The sequence below is a fragment of the Condylura cristata genome, unplaced genomic scaffold (assembly GCF_000260355.1).
Source record: "Condylura cristata isolate star-nosed mole 26May11 unplaced genomic scaffold, ConCri1.0 scaffold00005, whole genome shotgun sequence".
Taxonomy (NCBI): Eukaryota; Metazoa; Chordata; class Mammalia; order Eulipotyphla; family Talpidae; genus Condylura; species Condylura cristata.
The window spans coordinates 48215191-48228305 of NW_004567106.1; the positions used below are offsets into that span (position 1 = coordinate 48215191).

Sequence of the window (13115 nt, forward strand, 5' to 3'; positions counted from 1 at the left end):
TGACTCCTGAGTGATGCTAAATTAGGCAGGAAGATACAGTTTATTGGCTATGTATTTCATTTCTACAAAATTCATTTTGTAAATGCCTGTTCAGAAAATAGTGCAAAACAGGTAAAAAAAAAATGGGTATAGTATGTCGAAAAGAAGTATGTGATTATCTACCTGCAGATTTGCCGTTTCTCCATTACTATAAAAATGTCAGCCAAGCAAATGACAGAATTGGTGAGTGATTGCCAAACAAGCTGACTGGTTAAAATGTTAATTCTTACCTTTAAAAGAAAACACCTGAACTCATTAAGTAGGACCAAAGATAAAGAAAACCCTACAGTTGAACAAACACCAAGTTTCCATACATTTATTTACCCACAGAGTCTAATATTCCATATCTCTGATAAAGTTCACTGTATTCTGTGCCTGGCTGGTATCTAAGGGAGTGACTCATTTACCTTTTGTTTTGCCTGTGAGTGGGTAAAATCAGTTCCTACTAGTAATTCCCAACAGCGTGGAGTTGAGGAGGAGCAGCAGCAGCTTCAGATAAGAATCTTGGGAGTCAGCATCTGTCCCCAGGGGGCAAGGTCTGTGGTGGGTTGCAAGGTGCAAGTCATTTTACGAAACTGAGCCCCAGCTTGGGTTGGGTAATAGTGGGACACACCCTTGGTAGCCTCAGGGGGAGACTGTGCACTACATGAGCAGGGCTCACACTGCTGCACAGCTTTGCACAGAGCTGTGGGCTGCACAGAAGCACTGGCTTGGCAAAAAACATGAAGTCAGAACTGGTTTACAGCTCCCTGAATAAAGCACCTGAAGTAGTTTCAGTGTCCTAAAAGCAAGAAAACTATTTAACAAGCCTTTCAGATAGTGGAGGACAGACAATCCTGAGTGAAAGGACTGGGGAAGATCCAGGGGCTGCATTCTCATACAGACGTCATAAAGGATCACAAAGGAAAACAGCAGCGGAGTCCTGGGCTGGCCCTGAGTGTTGCTGACCAATCTCCCCATTGGGATGAGCCCACCCTATGGACTGCCACAGGACTCCTTCCTATAGCTTGGTGGGTGCTATATGCACTTCTTACTTTTGTTAACTGCTCTGCTCCTGGTCTGGAAACCCCCTCATCAATACACACACACACACACACACACACACACACACACACACACACCACTGCTCTGTTGTCATATTCATGCTCCCCCATAGCTCAAAAGTTGCTTTCCCAACAAAATTATTTTTTAAATTATTACATAATATATTCAAAACTACTGCTGTTATCCTAATCCTCTGGGTATGCTGCAGTACAGAGTATCCATTCATGAAACGTCTCTCAAGCATCTACTACTGCCAAGGACTGCTAAGTAAGCTGAAGATATAATTGAATTAAACTGAGTTCTAAAGGAAAAATGGGGCGATTCAGAGAACAGCAGAAGACAGTGGGTCCTGAGCAGAGTGAGGTCATGATGTGGGACTGGCAGGTGGGTAACAGCAGATCATGGGCCTGGAATATCTCGAGTTTGGCTCTAGTAGGTTTCTCTTCTAGCCCAGTGGTAACCACCCTCCAGGGCCCATTTTCCTGAATCTTTCTACCCCAACTTAATAAATAATCACATTCTCTCTCACAAAGACCCAACATCTTTTCTCCTACAACCTACTGAGTGTCAATAATCAACAAGGAACTGAGTCTGCAGATAGGATACATTTCTCAGAGGCAAACAATGAATAGAAGACCCTCAAAATATTTCTTTACTCTTGAAAAGGAATTTTAATATTTGTTATTCTTTTGGTGTTGGACTTTAACCCAAGAAAGAATGATCTGGTGAGCAAGAAACAGGGCAGGTATCACCTATTTACTGAAACAGGGATGGATGTTCTTCATTTGATAAAAAGAACTGTTGTTCTTGTAAACTGGGAACACTTATCTGAATCTTCATCCCCTCAGTTGTCTCCAACCTTGAGAGAGAACTTGATCACTGCATCAGAAACTCTGGGTCTCTGAGGACCTGATTTTTGAAAACCACTACAACAAGCATCTTTTCTCTAGATAAGGTTTATCCCCCCCCCCCTTAGAAATTAGAAGATTGAACTTTCCTCTACATTAACTGAAATACTATTTTCAGGAAAAAAAGAAACATATGAATAGGAAAAAATAAAATAAACCAGTGCAATGCTCTACAATATTTTATAAGGGGAATAAACTATCGCTCTACCTAGTAGCACTGGTAAACATAAATGTGCAGTATTAAGCAGAAAGAGACCTACTAAGTTGCATACAACATAAAGTCATCAAATAAGGACTAAAAGGAAAAAAGTATATGTGTGTGTGTGTGTGTGTGTGTGTATTTGTAGCTACCTAATACCATAGAAATTTGGGACTGGAATCTTTGATAATGGAAATTTCTCTGAAGAAAGTGAATAAATGCAAGAAGGCCTGAAAATATCTACAATGACTAACTTCTTACTAAATAAGATTTGCTAATGATTTATTCATATTTTGTTCTCATCTTACCTGTATGTCTCAAATGCTTTATTACCAAATAATGTAAAAAAATTGTTTATTGTACTTAAAATCCTATTTCCAAAAATATACACATTCATGTAGAAGGATATTTTCAATAGAATCAATTGTTAAAAGCTTATTTGGTGATACTGATAGAAACTTCTTAAAATAAATTCTTAAGGAGGTTGGTACTCATTATTTCAGGAAAAAACTACAAGAAAACAAGAAGTAGTGGGATTTAATAGCACATTTTGACAAAATCATTTTAATGTATCACCAAAACTTTCATCTAGAGTCAAACATAAGCTGACAGAAAAAATTTCAGAAAAAAGAGGCAAACAAGGGTCATACCAGGTAACTGTAAGCATCTCTAAAAGAAAATGTTATATTTGTTGAACATAAAAAAATATAATTAAGAAAAAGCATTCTTACAGCACGACTACTTGTGATTAGAGTGAATAATTTAATCATCAACATTTTCATTCTTTCTCGAAATCAAGTTTTAATAGCCATACTTTTATATTTGGGACTACTTACTAAATGCATTCTAGCACCCAAATACACAATGCTTTTGAGAAGGTTTTCAGTTTCTGTTTTTCAGTTGCTTCTCTGATCTATATTTACAGGCTATAAGTACTGCTTTTTTTAAAATATATATATTTATTACATCATCTTTCATTTTGTACAGTGCATGATTTCCCTGTGAAATTACCACCACCAAATCACCTGTGCACCATCACCATTCCAGCTGCATCCAGGACTTTTGTGTGGAAAAAACTAAGAATACATAGTCTTGAAAAAAAGCATAGTAAGTTAATGCTGTTATTTTCATTTAAATATGATGTTATTATACATATATATACATGTTTCTTACATCTTTCTACATTTTGCACATTTTTTCATCTCGGTTGTAATCCCTGTGGACTTCCCACCACCAATTCACCCACATGCCATCACCATAGTCTCGTGCGCTCTTCCCTGCCGAGTTTTGATTCTATTTCCCTTTCCCTCTCTACCCCTGTAGAATGTCTCTGGTTTATAGTTATTTGTTGATTTTCATTTTTACTTTATTACAACTTTTTTTTCCCCCAGATCCATTATACTCCTGCTATGCATGAAACCATCTATTATTTATTTTCTTTCTGGCTCCTTGCTGTTCTAGATAAGTACTGGCTTTCTAGAGACAATTTCACCCAAGAGGCCCTCATCCTACCTGGGTTGGTATAAAGCTGGCTTTCCACGGTCTTGCCGATGCACTGCAGCTTCACAGCCTGCAGGGAATCGTCCACGTGCACAATGGTCGGCAGACTGCCCAGGGTGTCCTGTACTAAGTTGGCCACTTCTCGGACATCAAAGAGCTTCAACAGTTCTGAGTAAACAGCTGGGAAGGAGCTCAGAAACACAGCCTTAAACAGAAGAAATGTTTATCAATCCCAGATAGGTCCTGAGAAATTAATTGTAAAATGTCAATGAATTTAAGACTGACAAATATTTTTGAATGGCAGGAAAATGAATGCAAGATAGTTCTGGCACCTAAAGCTCAAAGAATAAATTTTCTAAACCAGACACATTGTGTATGTAAGACACTCAATTTATAATGAAAGAAAAAAAGCAAAACAGAGCATCAGAAGCTCTAGATAATATATAATATATAGCCTAGTGTTGCTTCTAATCACACTGTGACCCTTGAACAAGTCATTTTAGCCCCCTCAGTTCCAGCTTCATTATTTGTTAAATAAAAAGATTATTGGAACAATCCCTTTGGTTGCTTCAAGATTTATAGTAAACTCAAAACTGTGTACTAATCACAGTATTCTTCACATAAAGAAAGAAACCTGATAATCATCTTTTAAGGGAAAAAAATGCAGCTAATAGTAAGAGGGAAATACATCCATTCTTTTAAAATTCTATAAGAGGAGGACATTAGGAGGAAACGCCCACCAGCCACCCTCCACCAGCAGGGAAAGGAGGCACAAACTGGAAATATGCTGAGAGCCAGGAGGTCTGACACCAACAGATAACAGACTGAGTCGACATGTGCTCCTGTTAATTCCAATATGAATCCAATTCAAATTTGTGGGTTTGGCTATTTACTTACAGGGTAGCAGCAAAAACTTTATTTAGGAGAGGCAAAACTTGCTTTTGTTACCAGAGCCATCAAAAAGCTTAAGATGCTACGGCTAACAGCCATGTTCTCCTTGACTCTTAAAATTTAGATTCATTTGAGCAAGTTTAAAATGAGTAACTTAGTATGCCTTATTAAGTATATTTATGTAACCTTCATTTCACTCTGCAAAGTGCTGAGTCATACAGTGAAGTTTGAGAAAGTAAAGTGAGCCCAGCTTTCTGATCACTGCAAAAGTCAACTAAGTTAGTTTTCTTCAGGCATATTTTCATTTATTCATTAATTTTTTTTTATCTACACCTCTTCCCTTTCAAAAAGCACTTGAAGTACCTATAGCACCATATGCAGATGTACAAAGGATAAAGGAATAAACACTTTCGGACCAGGGCAGAGTTGTAATAGTACATCTAAAACAATAGTAAAATGAAAGTACAATTTTGTTCTGGCCTTCCTGACAGACTGGGTAAAGACAAAGGTAATTATTAGAATCTGAGGCAGGGTCTTGGGTATCAAGTTCTGTCATTCCTTTCCTTGTCTTTAGTTCCTATGGTGGATCAACCACAGAATGGGAAACCAAGGAACACCACCATAGCACTCAGTCAGCTGACAGTTCTTCCAGGACAGGGTCCTCAAGGACAGAGTCCCTGAGACATAGGGTGAGCCCAGGCAGACTAAATAAGCCTCCGCCTGAGGCCAGGGTGGCCAGATATGTGTGGGGTGCCCAATAATGCAACATGAAAGGTTGCTGGCACTGATGCTCTGCCTCCAGGAGCCAGGATGTGCCCTGAGGTGCAGTCCACATGGAAAATCGAGCAAGCTAATTGTGTTTCTCCCTTTTATGTAGTCTACTTGTAAAACTTGGACCAATGTCTATCTTGGCTCTGGAGATAGAATTTGAGATGATTCCCAAGACCTTGTCCCATGGCTACATTATATTACTCGGCAAAAAGGGCTTTGCACATACCATCTACTAATGAATTGACCTTAAAATGTGGAGAATATCCAGATATACCCAACCTAATCATATTATCCCTTAATATCATTTTTTCTGGCTTGTGGTGGGCAAAATCAGAGATTTGGATGTGAGGACATACTGTTGCTGGCTTTGATGAGGAGAGGTCACTAAGGAATGGGAGTGGTTTCTAGAAGTTGAGAGCCCCTTTTTCTTCCTCTTACCCTAGACTGACAACCCACAAGGAAATGGGAATCTCAGCTATATAAACACAAGGGGATTGAATTTCTGCTAAAAGTCTAAAAGATTTTGGAAATCAATGCTTCCCCAAAGCCATGAAACAAGCCATCAAACCCAATACTTTGATTTTGGACATAGCAGACCATAACCAAGCCTCTGACCTACAGAACTATGAGCTAATAAATGGGTATTATTTTAAGCCTTAAGGATATAGTCCTTTGGTATGTACCAACTGATAAGTAACAGAGTCAATCAGATGAGTGACAGCTTTCTTCTTGGAAGAGCATGCTATGAACATATGGGGCCAAAAGGAACCTGAAATGGGTAGATGTGGGCAGCATTTGCCCTCTCTCTACAAATAGAGACATGAAGCCTTCTTGATTTTGCAGCCAACTAAAAGTACTTGGTCATATTATATAAATTTTTTTTCTTAGCATCAAACTGAAATACAATGATCACACAAAAATTTACAAGGAAGGGATACACACAAAATAATAGAGAAAATAAACAGTGGAGTTTATAAGGACAGAAACTTTCTGTGTATCTTTTATATATTAACCTCCTAATAAAAAGTTAGGAGCAGAAAAAGACAAATTAAATATGATTCTTAATCAAGTTGCTTCACTAACTTGATTAAATAGAACTTAGCTATCAAGTGCAGAGGAAGCCACTACATTAAACATATGGAAAGAGAGCTGCTTTCTACCTGTTCCTGAGTGGCCCCAGTCATGTGAGGCTTAGTGGAAACACACTAAGGTAAAAGAATATTTCTTGGAGTTTAAAGATGGAAAAATTCTCTCGAGTCTCTGGGAAGGCATCTCAGTGAAAAGTCAGGACTTGAGGTTATTCCTAAGGGTAAGAAAATGTTTTTTCTAATGTGAAGTAGATCCTGTAACTGACAGCAGTTTAAAAGAAAAAAATATCAAAATGAAAAATTTTCAATAGCTTTTGTAGAAATACCAATCTTCTGAGAAATTTGATTTCAAGGAATACATGACCAACTTGTCAGATTATCCTTTTCAAACATCAACTGCTGAGAGCAGGGTTCGGCTGGTAGGGAATCTGACATTGAAGGCTCTGGCAAATTCCTAAAGTACGGCTATTAGAACGCTGAAGACAGAGGTCAAAAGAACATTAAAAGGTCTGAAGTGGGCCCTCTCTGGTGGCGCAGCGGGTTAAAGCACAGCACTGAGAATCTAAAGCCGCTTTGCTTCCGCATGAGTTTGATCCCCAGGGAGGTGACCACATGGTGTGGAAGACCTCTCCTGACCCGCCCACTGCTCCCCTCAGCAGTGTACTTCGTCGATCTGCCTGTTCTGTTCCCCACTCTGTCTCTAGTGAAGCCTCTCACCGCCCCTAGCCTCTGGCCTGTACCCCAGTTCTGTATGCACAAATAAATAAATCTTTTAAAAAAAAAAAAAAGGTCTGAAGTGTATCCTGGCCCATATGGAAGATCAGTTCACCTCTGCAAGAAGAGAGTAACAAGAATAGCTGCCCAAAAAGCATTGCAATTATCAAAAGGATCTGGTATTTTACCACTGTGTAAAGGATCTGGTATTTTACCACTGTGTATTACGCTTTTCAAATTGCAAATGGCACTGAATTAGAACAATCATTTCAGAATCTGTTTTCTTCTTCCTAACTCCCATTTTATGTCCCAATTCTTAGTAAGACTTTAGATTGCAGGGCATGGCAGCAAAGAGCTGCTTCCCCATCTGACTAACTTTTAACCAAGTTATTAGAATTAAAACTCTAAAGAAGGATTAAGACATTGTAGTGTAGAGAAAGATACTCAGAATAACCTCTCAGACTGTGCTCAAGGCCATGCTATTTGGAAAGTGGATGATTCCTGTTCTTAAAGGAAACATGTGGAACCACTCCCACTAATAGTATTTGGCAGCAGTTGTTCAGCACTAGTCATATAAGATCAGTCCCAGGAAGATTAGAATCAAGTTAAGTAACGCAAAACAACACACAGTTTAGTTAAGTCCAATACAATGAGTCTCAAATTGACAGATTAAAGTGCAGTGCAGAGCTCGGGGAAAACAATTTCAATACATTGGCTGTAGCGTAATTCCTTCCCCACGGCTGACAGTGACAAGTATCTAATCATCAGTAGGCGTTCAGGGGGCTGAAGTGCAGGCTGAGGAAACCAACAGACTCTCCCTTCAGAGTGAGGACAGCCTGAGGAAAGCAGCCGAAGCACTACCAGTACTAGAAGCTGGAGAACTTGTTTTAAAAGTCTAGTCAGAGGCAGTTAAGCTACACTTCTGAGCTGAAACTATGGATTTCCCATGGGGGAAAAAAAACTCAAGCTGCGACATAAAAATAAATGAGATTTGTTTTTCTTCTATTCAGCACAGATGAAAAATTACCTGTGATTGAGACAGTGCTCCAGATCCTTTGCTCTCTTGAGAAAGAAAGAAACGCACTGACATTAACAACTCCTGGATGCAACAGCGAAATTCCTCTTCATTTTGTCCACCAGTGGCAAGGGAGAAGAGCCTCCGAGATTGAACTATATATTTAAAAATGTATTCTTGTGCCTTAAAACAAACAATTTTAAAGTCAGTTTCAAAGGAGACCAAGAGTACTTATTTAACAAGCATAAAAACCATGATACAACAGTATGCTTTTAAGTTATGATCAAAACACTAAAGTCCCATGAGATTTCTGAACTTTACTTATTTGGAGGGGAAGAGCCATCTTTCTCTGATATCTAACAAGAGAAAATGTATCATAACATAAAATTTTTATGTAATTCTTGAGAGTTATAAACATAAAACGTTTTAGATCCCTCAGATGGGTTTTTAATTTAAGTCAACAAAGAGATAATTACCTGCTTTTCAAATGCTACTGCTTGTAGGTAGATATTCTTGCCACTTAGCAGTTGGCTTTCAATCACACCAAAATGGTAAATTTATAATTAACAAATTGCTTATGCTTTAACATGTACAGCTGTCTGCTTTTATCTACTGAAATCACCTACAGTGCAATTCAACTCATGAATCAAGAAATTACATGGGCAGCTATGAGTCAATTCCATTAAGAACCTAGATTCTTTTAGAACATACTTGCAAATGAGATATTTGCATCTCCACATTGCACTAAGCACATAGGACCCAGAGACTTGAGCAGTGTGAAATCATAACACCCAGCAAAACCTCAGGCTTCCTCATTGTGACCCCTGCTAAGATGCATACTCTGCTGTAAATTTTAAGAAAATGATTCTCAGGTGGCCTCTGTGAGAGTGGCTGAAAAAAGAGCCAGGAACTGCAAAGCCCTCTCTCAGAAAAACTCCTTTCTCCTAGTCCTACACTTTAAGTACTCTAGAGCCCACAGAAGCAAAGATTTTATCCCAAACAGGTGCCATTGAGAATCTGGCAAATTTCCTGTCAAATTTCATCACCTCTGGAACAGTCATAAACTGATTAAGATCTCTGAATTGGAATCAGTGCTGTATCATCACCAATTACTAGCTGTGAGGAGGAAACCAATTAGTTTTGGCCCCACCATGCCACAGTTCTGCCCAACGACATTATCTCTTCTGGATGGTGTATTATTACCTTCAGCACCTCTTGGATGTGCTCTTGCCGCTCTGCTTCCGTTATCCTGTCCACATACCACTTCAGCACTTTGATGAGATCTCTAAAATGCAGGGAGAAATGTACAGAAGGTAGAACTGGTTTCTTTCTCAATTAAATGCCAATATAGCAAGCACTTATTTTTGTCATGAGGAGACTTCTTTTCCTGTTAGTTCTCATATTTTTCTGTCAAACTGCTGCAATGTAATAAATTGACAACGTCTGTGTCTCAGCAACATTACCCCTTTTTGAATCTGAAGGGAGTTACTTCTTTTCCACTGAGATTCCTCTCAGTCTGGACCTATTCTATCGTTCTTACTGGTCTGGCAATGCTTTCAAGTGGGGGGTGAACACAAATAACAGAGACAAGGATTCCAGTGAAGAAATGCTTGGAAGTAGGACTGTCCTAGTCAGACTTGGATAACTGCTAATTCAGAAATTTCTCCTCAAGTGAAAAAAATATTCAAGGGGTTAAATACTCAGCTAGAGGCAAAAGGGGGTGTGACAATGGTTGAGGACAACACTCCCCACTTCAAATTAGATGCCCATGGGGACTTGTCAAGACAATACTCTTGAGTTGTGAGAGGAAAAAGCTTACTGTGAACATGAGTCTTAAAAGAATTTTCAGAAAAGGTATTTAAATTTTTTTAAATTAAAAACTCCCCAAATTCTCAAGGTTAAAGTTTCACTACCTTTAACTCTGGCCAGTTCTCAGTTTCTAGAAAAGAGCAATAATTTAAAAAGCTTCTGTTGGGCTCAGGCAGGAAGAAAACATGTTAAAGCCAGCAGGTAGATGCTGTTGGGAGAACTATTTGAAGGACATGCCAGTGAGTGTCTGATCACTCACATTTTGAGAAGATTCCACAGGTTTTATTTGTCTTGTTGGAACAATTTTCCTACTTTATTGTCAACCTGAAGTGTTAGGAAATACACCCCTGTTCTTTAGCTTCCAATGATAACTTCAGAAAGCTAAGCTAAGACATTCTCACTCCATGGCCCAAATTGTTAGGCCACGTGACAGAGGTAAGCCAACATTTCAAAATTATCCCTGCAGTTACATTTCATACTCCAGAAAAAGTCATGCTGATGGGCCCTCCCTGGTGGTGCAGTGGGTTAAAGCACAGCACTAAGAAGCTAAAGCCACTTCAACATGAGTTGGATCCCTACCCCGGAGGTGACCCACATGGCGTGGCAGACCTTTCCTGACCCGCCCACTGCTCCCCTCAGCAGTGTACTTAGTCAGCCTGTTTTGCTCCCCTCTCTGTCTCTGGTAAATCCTCCCACTGCCCCTGCACCTCTGGCCTGTACCCCAGTTCTGTATGCATAAATAAATCTTAAAAAAAAAAAGTCATGCTATAAGGATCAGGTTTTATGAAAATAAGTCCATTCAAATGTTCAAGGAATATACCTTACCTTGCAATTATAGAGGTACCCAACTGATTACCACTACCTTTTATATACCACATAGAAGAGGGAAAGGGTAAAATTCTATGCTTTTTTTTTTTTTAACATACTCCTGGGATTACATGATAGTGCATGCACGTATCTCATAGGTGCTTAAGTTAAAAATGTGGGCAGGTTATTACTAACAGTATTGGAAATGGGAGACAGAATTTTAGGGTACATCCCAGGGTTATAGTTAAACAAGGACAAAAACCATGTAGATGTTATGCGTAAGATACAAGCTAAGCTGTTGCTTTTTTAGCAATTATCATATCAACTGGTTTTAACTAAATTATTTCATTATTCATTCAGTGTTAACAATCCTTGTATAACCTGAGATGAAAGGAAAGGAGAAGCAGTTAAGAGGTAGGTGTTGTCAAAAGGTAGAAACCAATGCTGAATTGCTTGTAGCTCAAGGCCAGATCTTTATATTATCAGCACAAGTATAACACCCAGCGCCAGCATGCAGGCAGCTCTAAGGACTAAAAGATGAATAAAGGAATGAATGAATAAGTTTAAAAAGGCAAAGGCTGTTTTCCTTCATTTTTCTTTGAGATATATGTAGAATCAACAAGAAGCATGGCTGGTGATTAAATAGAGCTCTTGCAAATTAAAATAAGAGGCATTTCAGACCAGAGGATTGAGTGAAACCAAGATAGCTTGGTTACTTATTTATAGAGAACTGGGGTACAGGCCAGAGGTACAGGGGGTTGAGATGATTCACCAGAGTCAGAGCGGGGAGCAGAACAGGCAAACTGACAAGTACACTGCTGAGGGGGGCAGCAGGAGGGTCAGGAGAGGTCTGCTGCACCATGTGGGTCACCTCTAGGGTGGGGATCGAACTCATGCTGAAGTGGCTTTAGCCGCTGCACCACTAGGGAAGGCCTTTTTTTTTTTTACACCTCTTTCTTTTCATCAAAGTTCTAGTCATTAAAAAAAAAAAAAAAAAAACTGAGGAGAGAAGATTGTGTCTCAAGAGACACTTCAGTTGTTTTGCTTCCTTTTTTCCTAAATTTCCTATACAACTGGTTCTGCTCAGAGCAGCTCACAGGAACTGCTTCTAAACCAATTACAAGATAACAGGCCTTACCTGTATGCAAGTGCCCCAGCAAAATGACTCTCAATGTAAGTGTCCATTACAGGTTTGAAATGATGAAATTTGCTATCTTGCAGCAAATTTATAATGTGAACCTAAAAAGAAAATCAAGCTTTAGAAAACCAAATGCAAACAGAGATTTTAAAAATTCTTTTTAAGTGAACTCCTATGCTGTAAGTTCACATTTCTGAAACAGTCTTTTAAGTTAAAACTGAGACCAAATTGTTCAGGTGTAATAAACTTACCAAAGAATCAAACACTTTAGACCCATATTTTTGGGAATTTTCATCTAAAATTCCAAATAAGGTATCCAGTGTATCTTGCAAAAACTGTCAAATAAAGAAAGAAGGAAATGAATAAAAAAAAAATTACCAACTATGCTTCCCCTCCCAATAGTCTTTATTCTAGGAACTTCTGGTAGAGGGATAATAACAGAGCATATACCTTTACTATCTCCGAGCCGTCGATTTCTTTTAATTTAGAGAGACAGCCTGTGATCTTGTCTGGGTGGGTTCGCCATTTCAAAAGATCAAGCATATCACCTTTCCAAACAGAAGAGAAAGATCAAGTGTCATAATGGAGAACAGCCTTTCACACGAAGGGTAAAAGCTGAATTCTGTAACACGTCGTTGAGCCCTCCTGGTTATCTGAGCCATGGGCCCCCCTAGACTATGCCTCCTTACCCACTAAGATGGCATTTATTACAATGTATTTCCTCCTTCCCAACGCTCTAGCTAACTGTCCCTGCTTTGTGCTTCCACCTCACACTGGCCCTATCTTGCTACTAAGGTTCATTTGCCTTTATCCCCCACTGGATCACACACTATGAAGGAAAACCACACAGGTTGAGCTTGGTCCTATTGTATTTCCAGGACCCAGAACAGAGTAGGCATACAGCAGGCAGTTGATACATATTTGTTAAATTTTCTACTTCTTCTAGAAAAGTCAAGTTTCTTGAAGACTGTGAACCTCATCCTATTTCTGCCTCTAGCACAGCACTCTGTCTGGCAACCAATTCCACCTGGTAATGAAGGTCTTCTTGACAATGTAACCCAGCCTGGAAGGGCTAGAAGATCCCTACCCTAAATGATAAGTCCAGTTAATCATGAGTATCGAATGAGCCCTTATACCCAAGGGCCAGATCCCAGACTCTGTCTTCCACCCCGGATTCTGGGCAAGCATAGGG

At 39.2% G+C, this 13115-nt stretch overlaps 1 protein-coding gene across 1 annotated transcript in view; it reads right to left on the reverse strand.

The window, feature by feature from the left end:
* The window catches only part of DOCK4 (dedicator of cytokinesis 4), a 203777-nt gene that overhangs the window by 92267 nt on the left and 98395 nt on the right, over window positions 1-13115 (reverse strand). Inside the window, exons 17-22 of the mRNA XM_004677162.2 lie at window positions 12374-12471; window positions 12175-12258; window positions 11924-12024; window positions 9373-9454; window positions 8182-8352; window positions 3703-3895 (exon numbers count right to left, since the gene is read on the reverse strand). Coding sequence (XP_004677219.1) covers window positions 3703-3895; window positions 8182-8352; window positions 9373-9454; window positions 11924-12024; window positions 12175-12258; window positions 12374-12471 — 729 coding nt within the window. The remainder of the gene's footprint in view (window positions 1-3702; window positions 3896-8181; window positions 8353-9372; window positions 9455-11923; window positions 12025-12174; window positions 12259-12373; window positions 12472-13115) is intronic.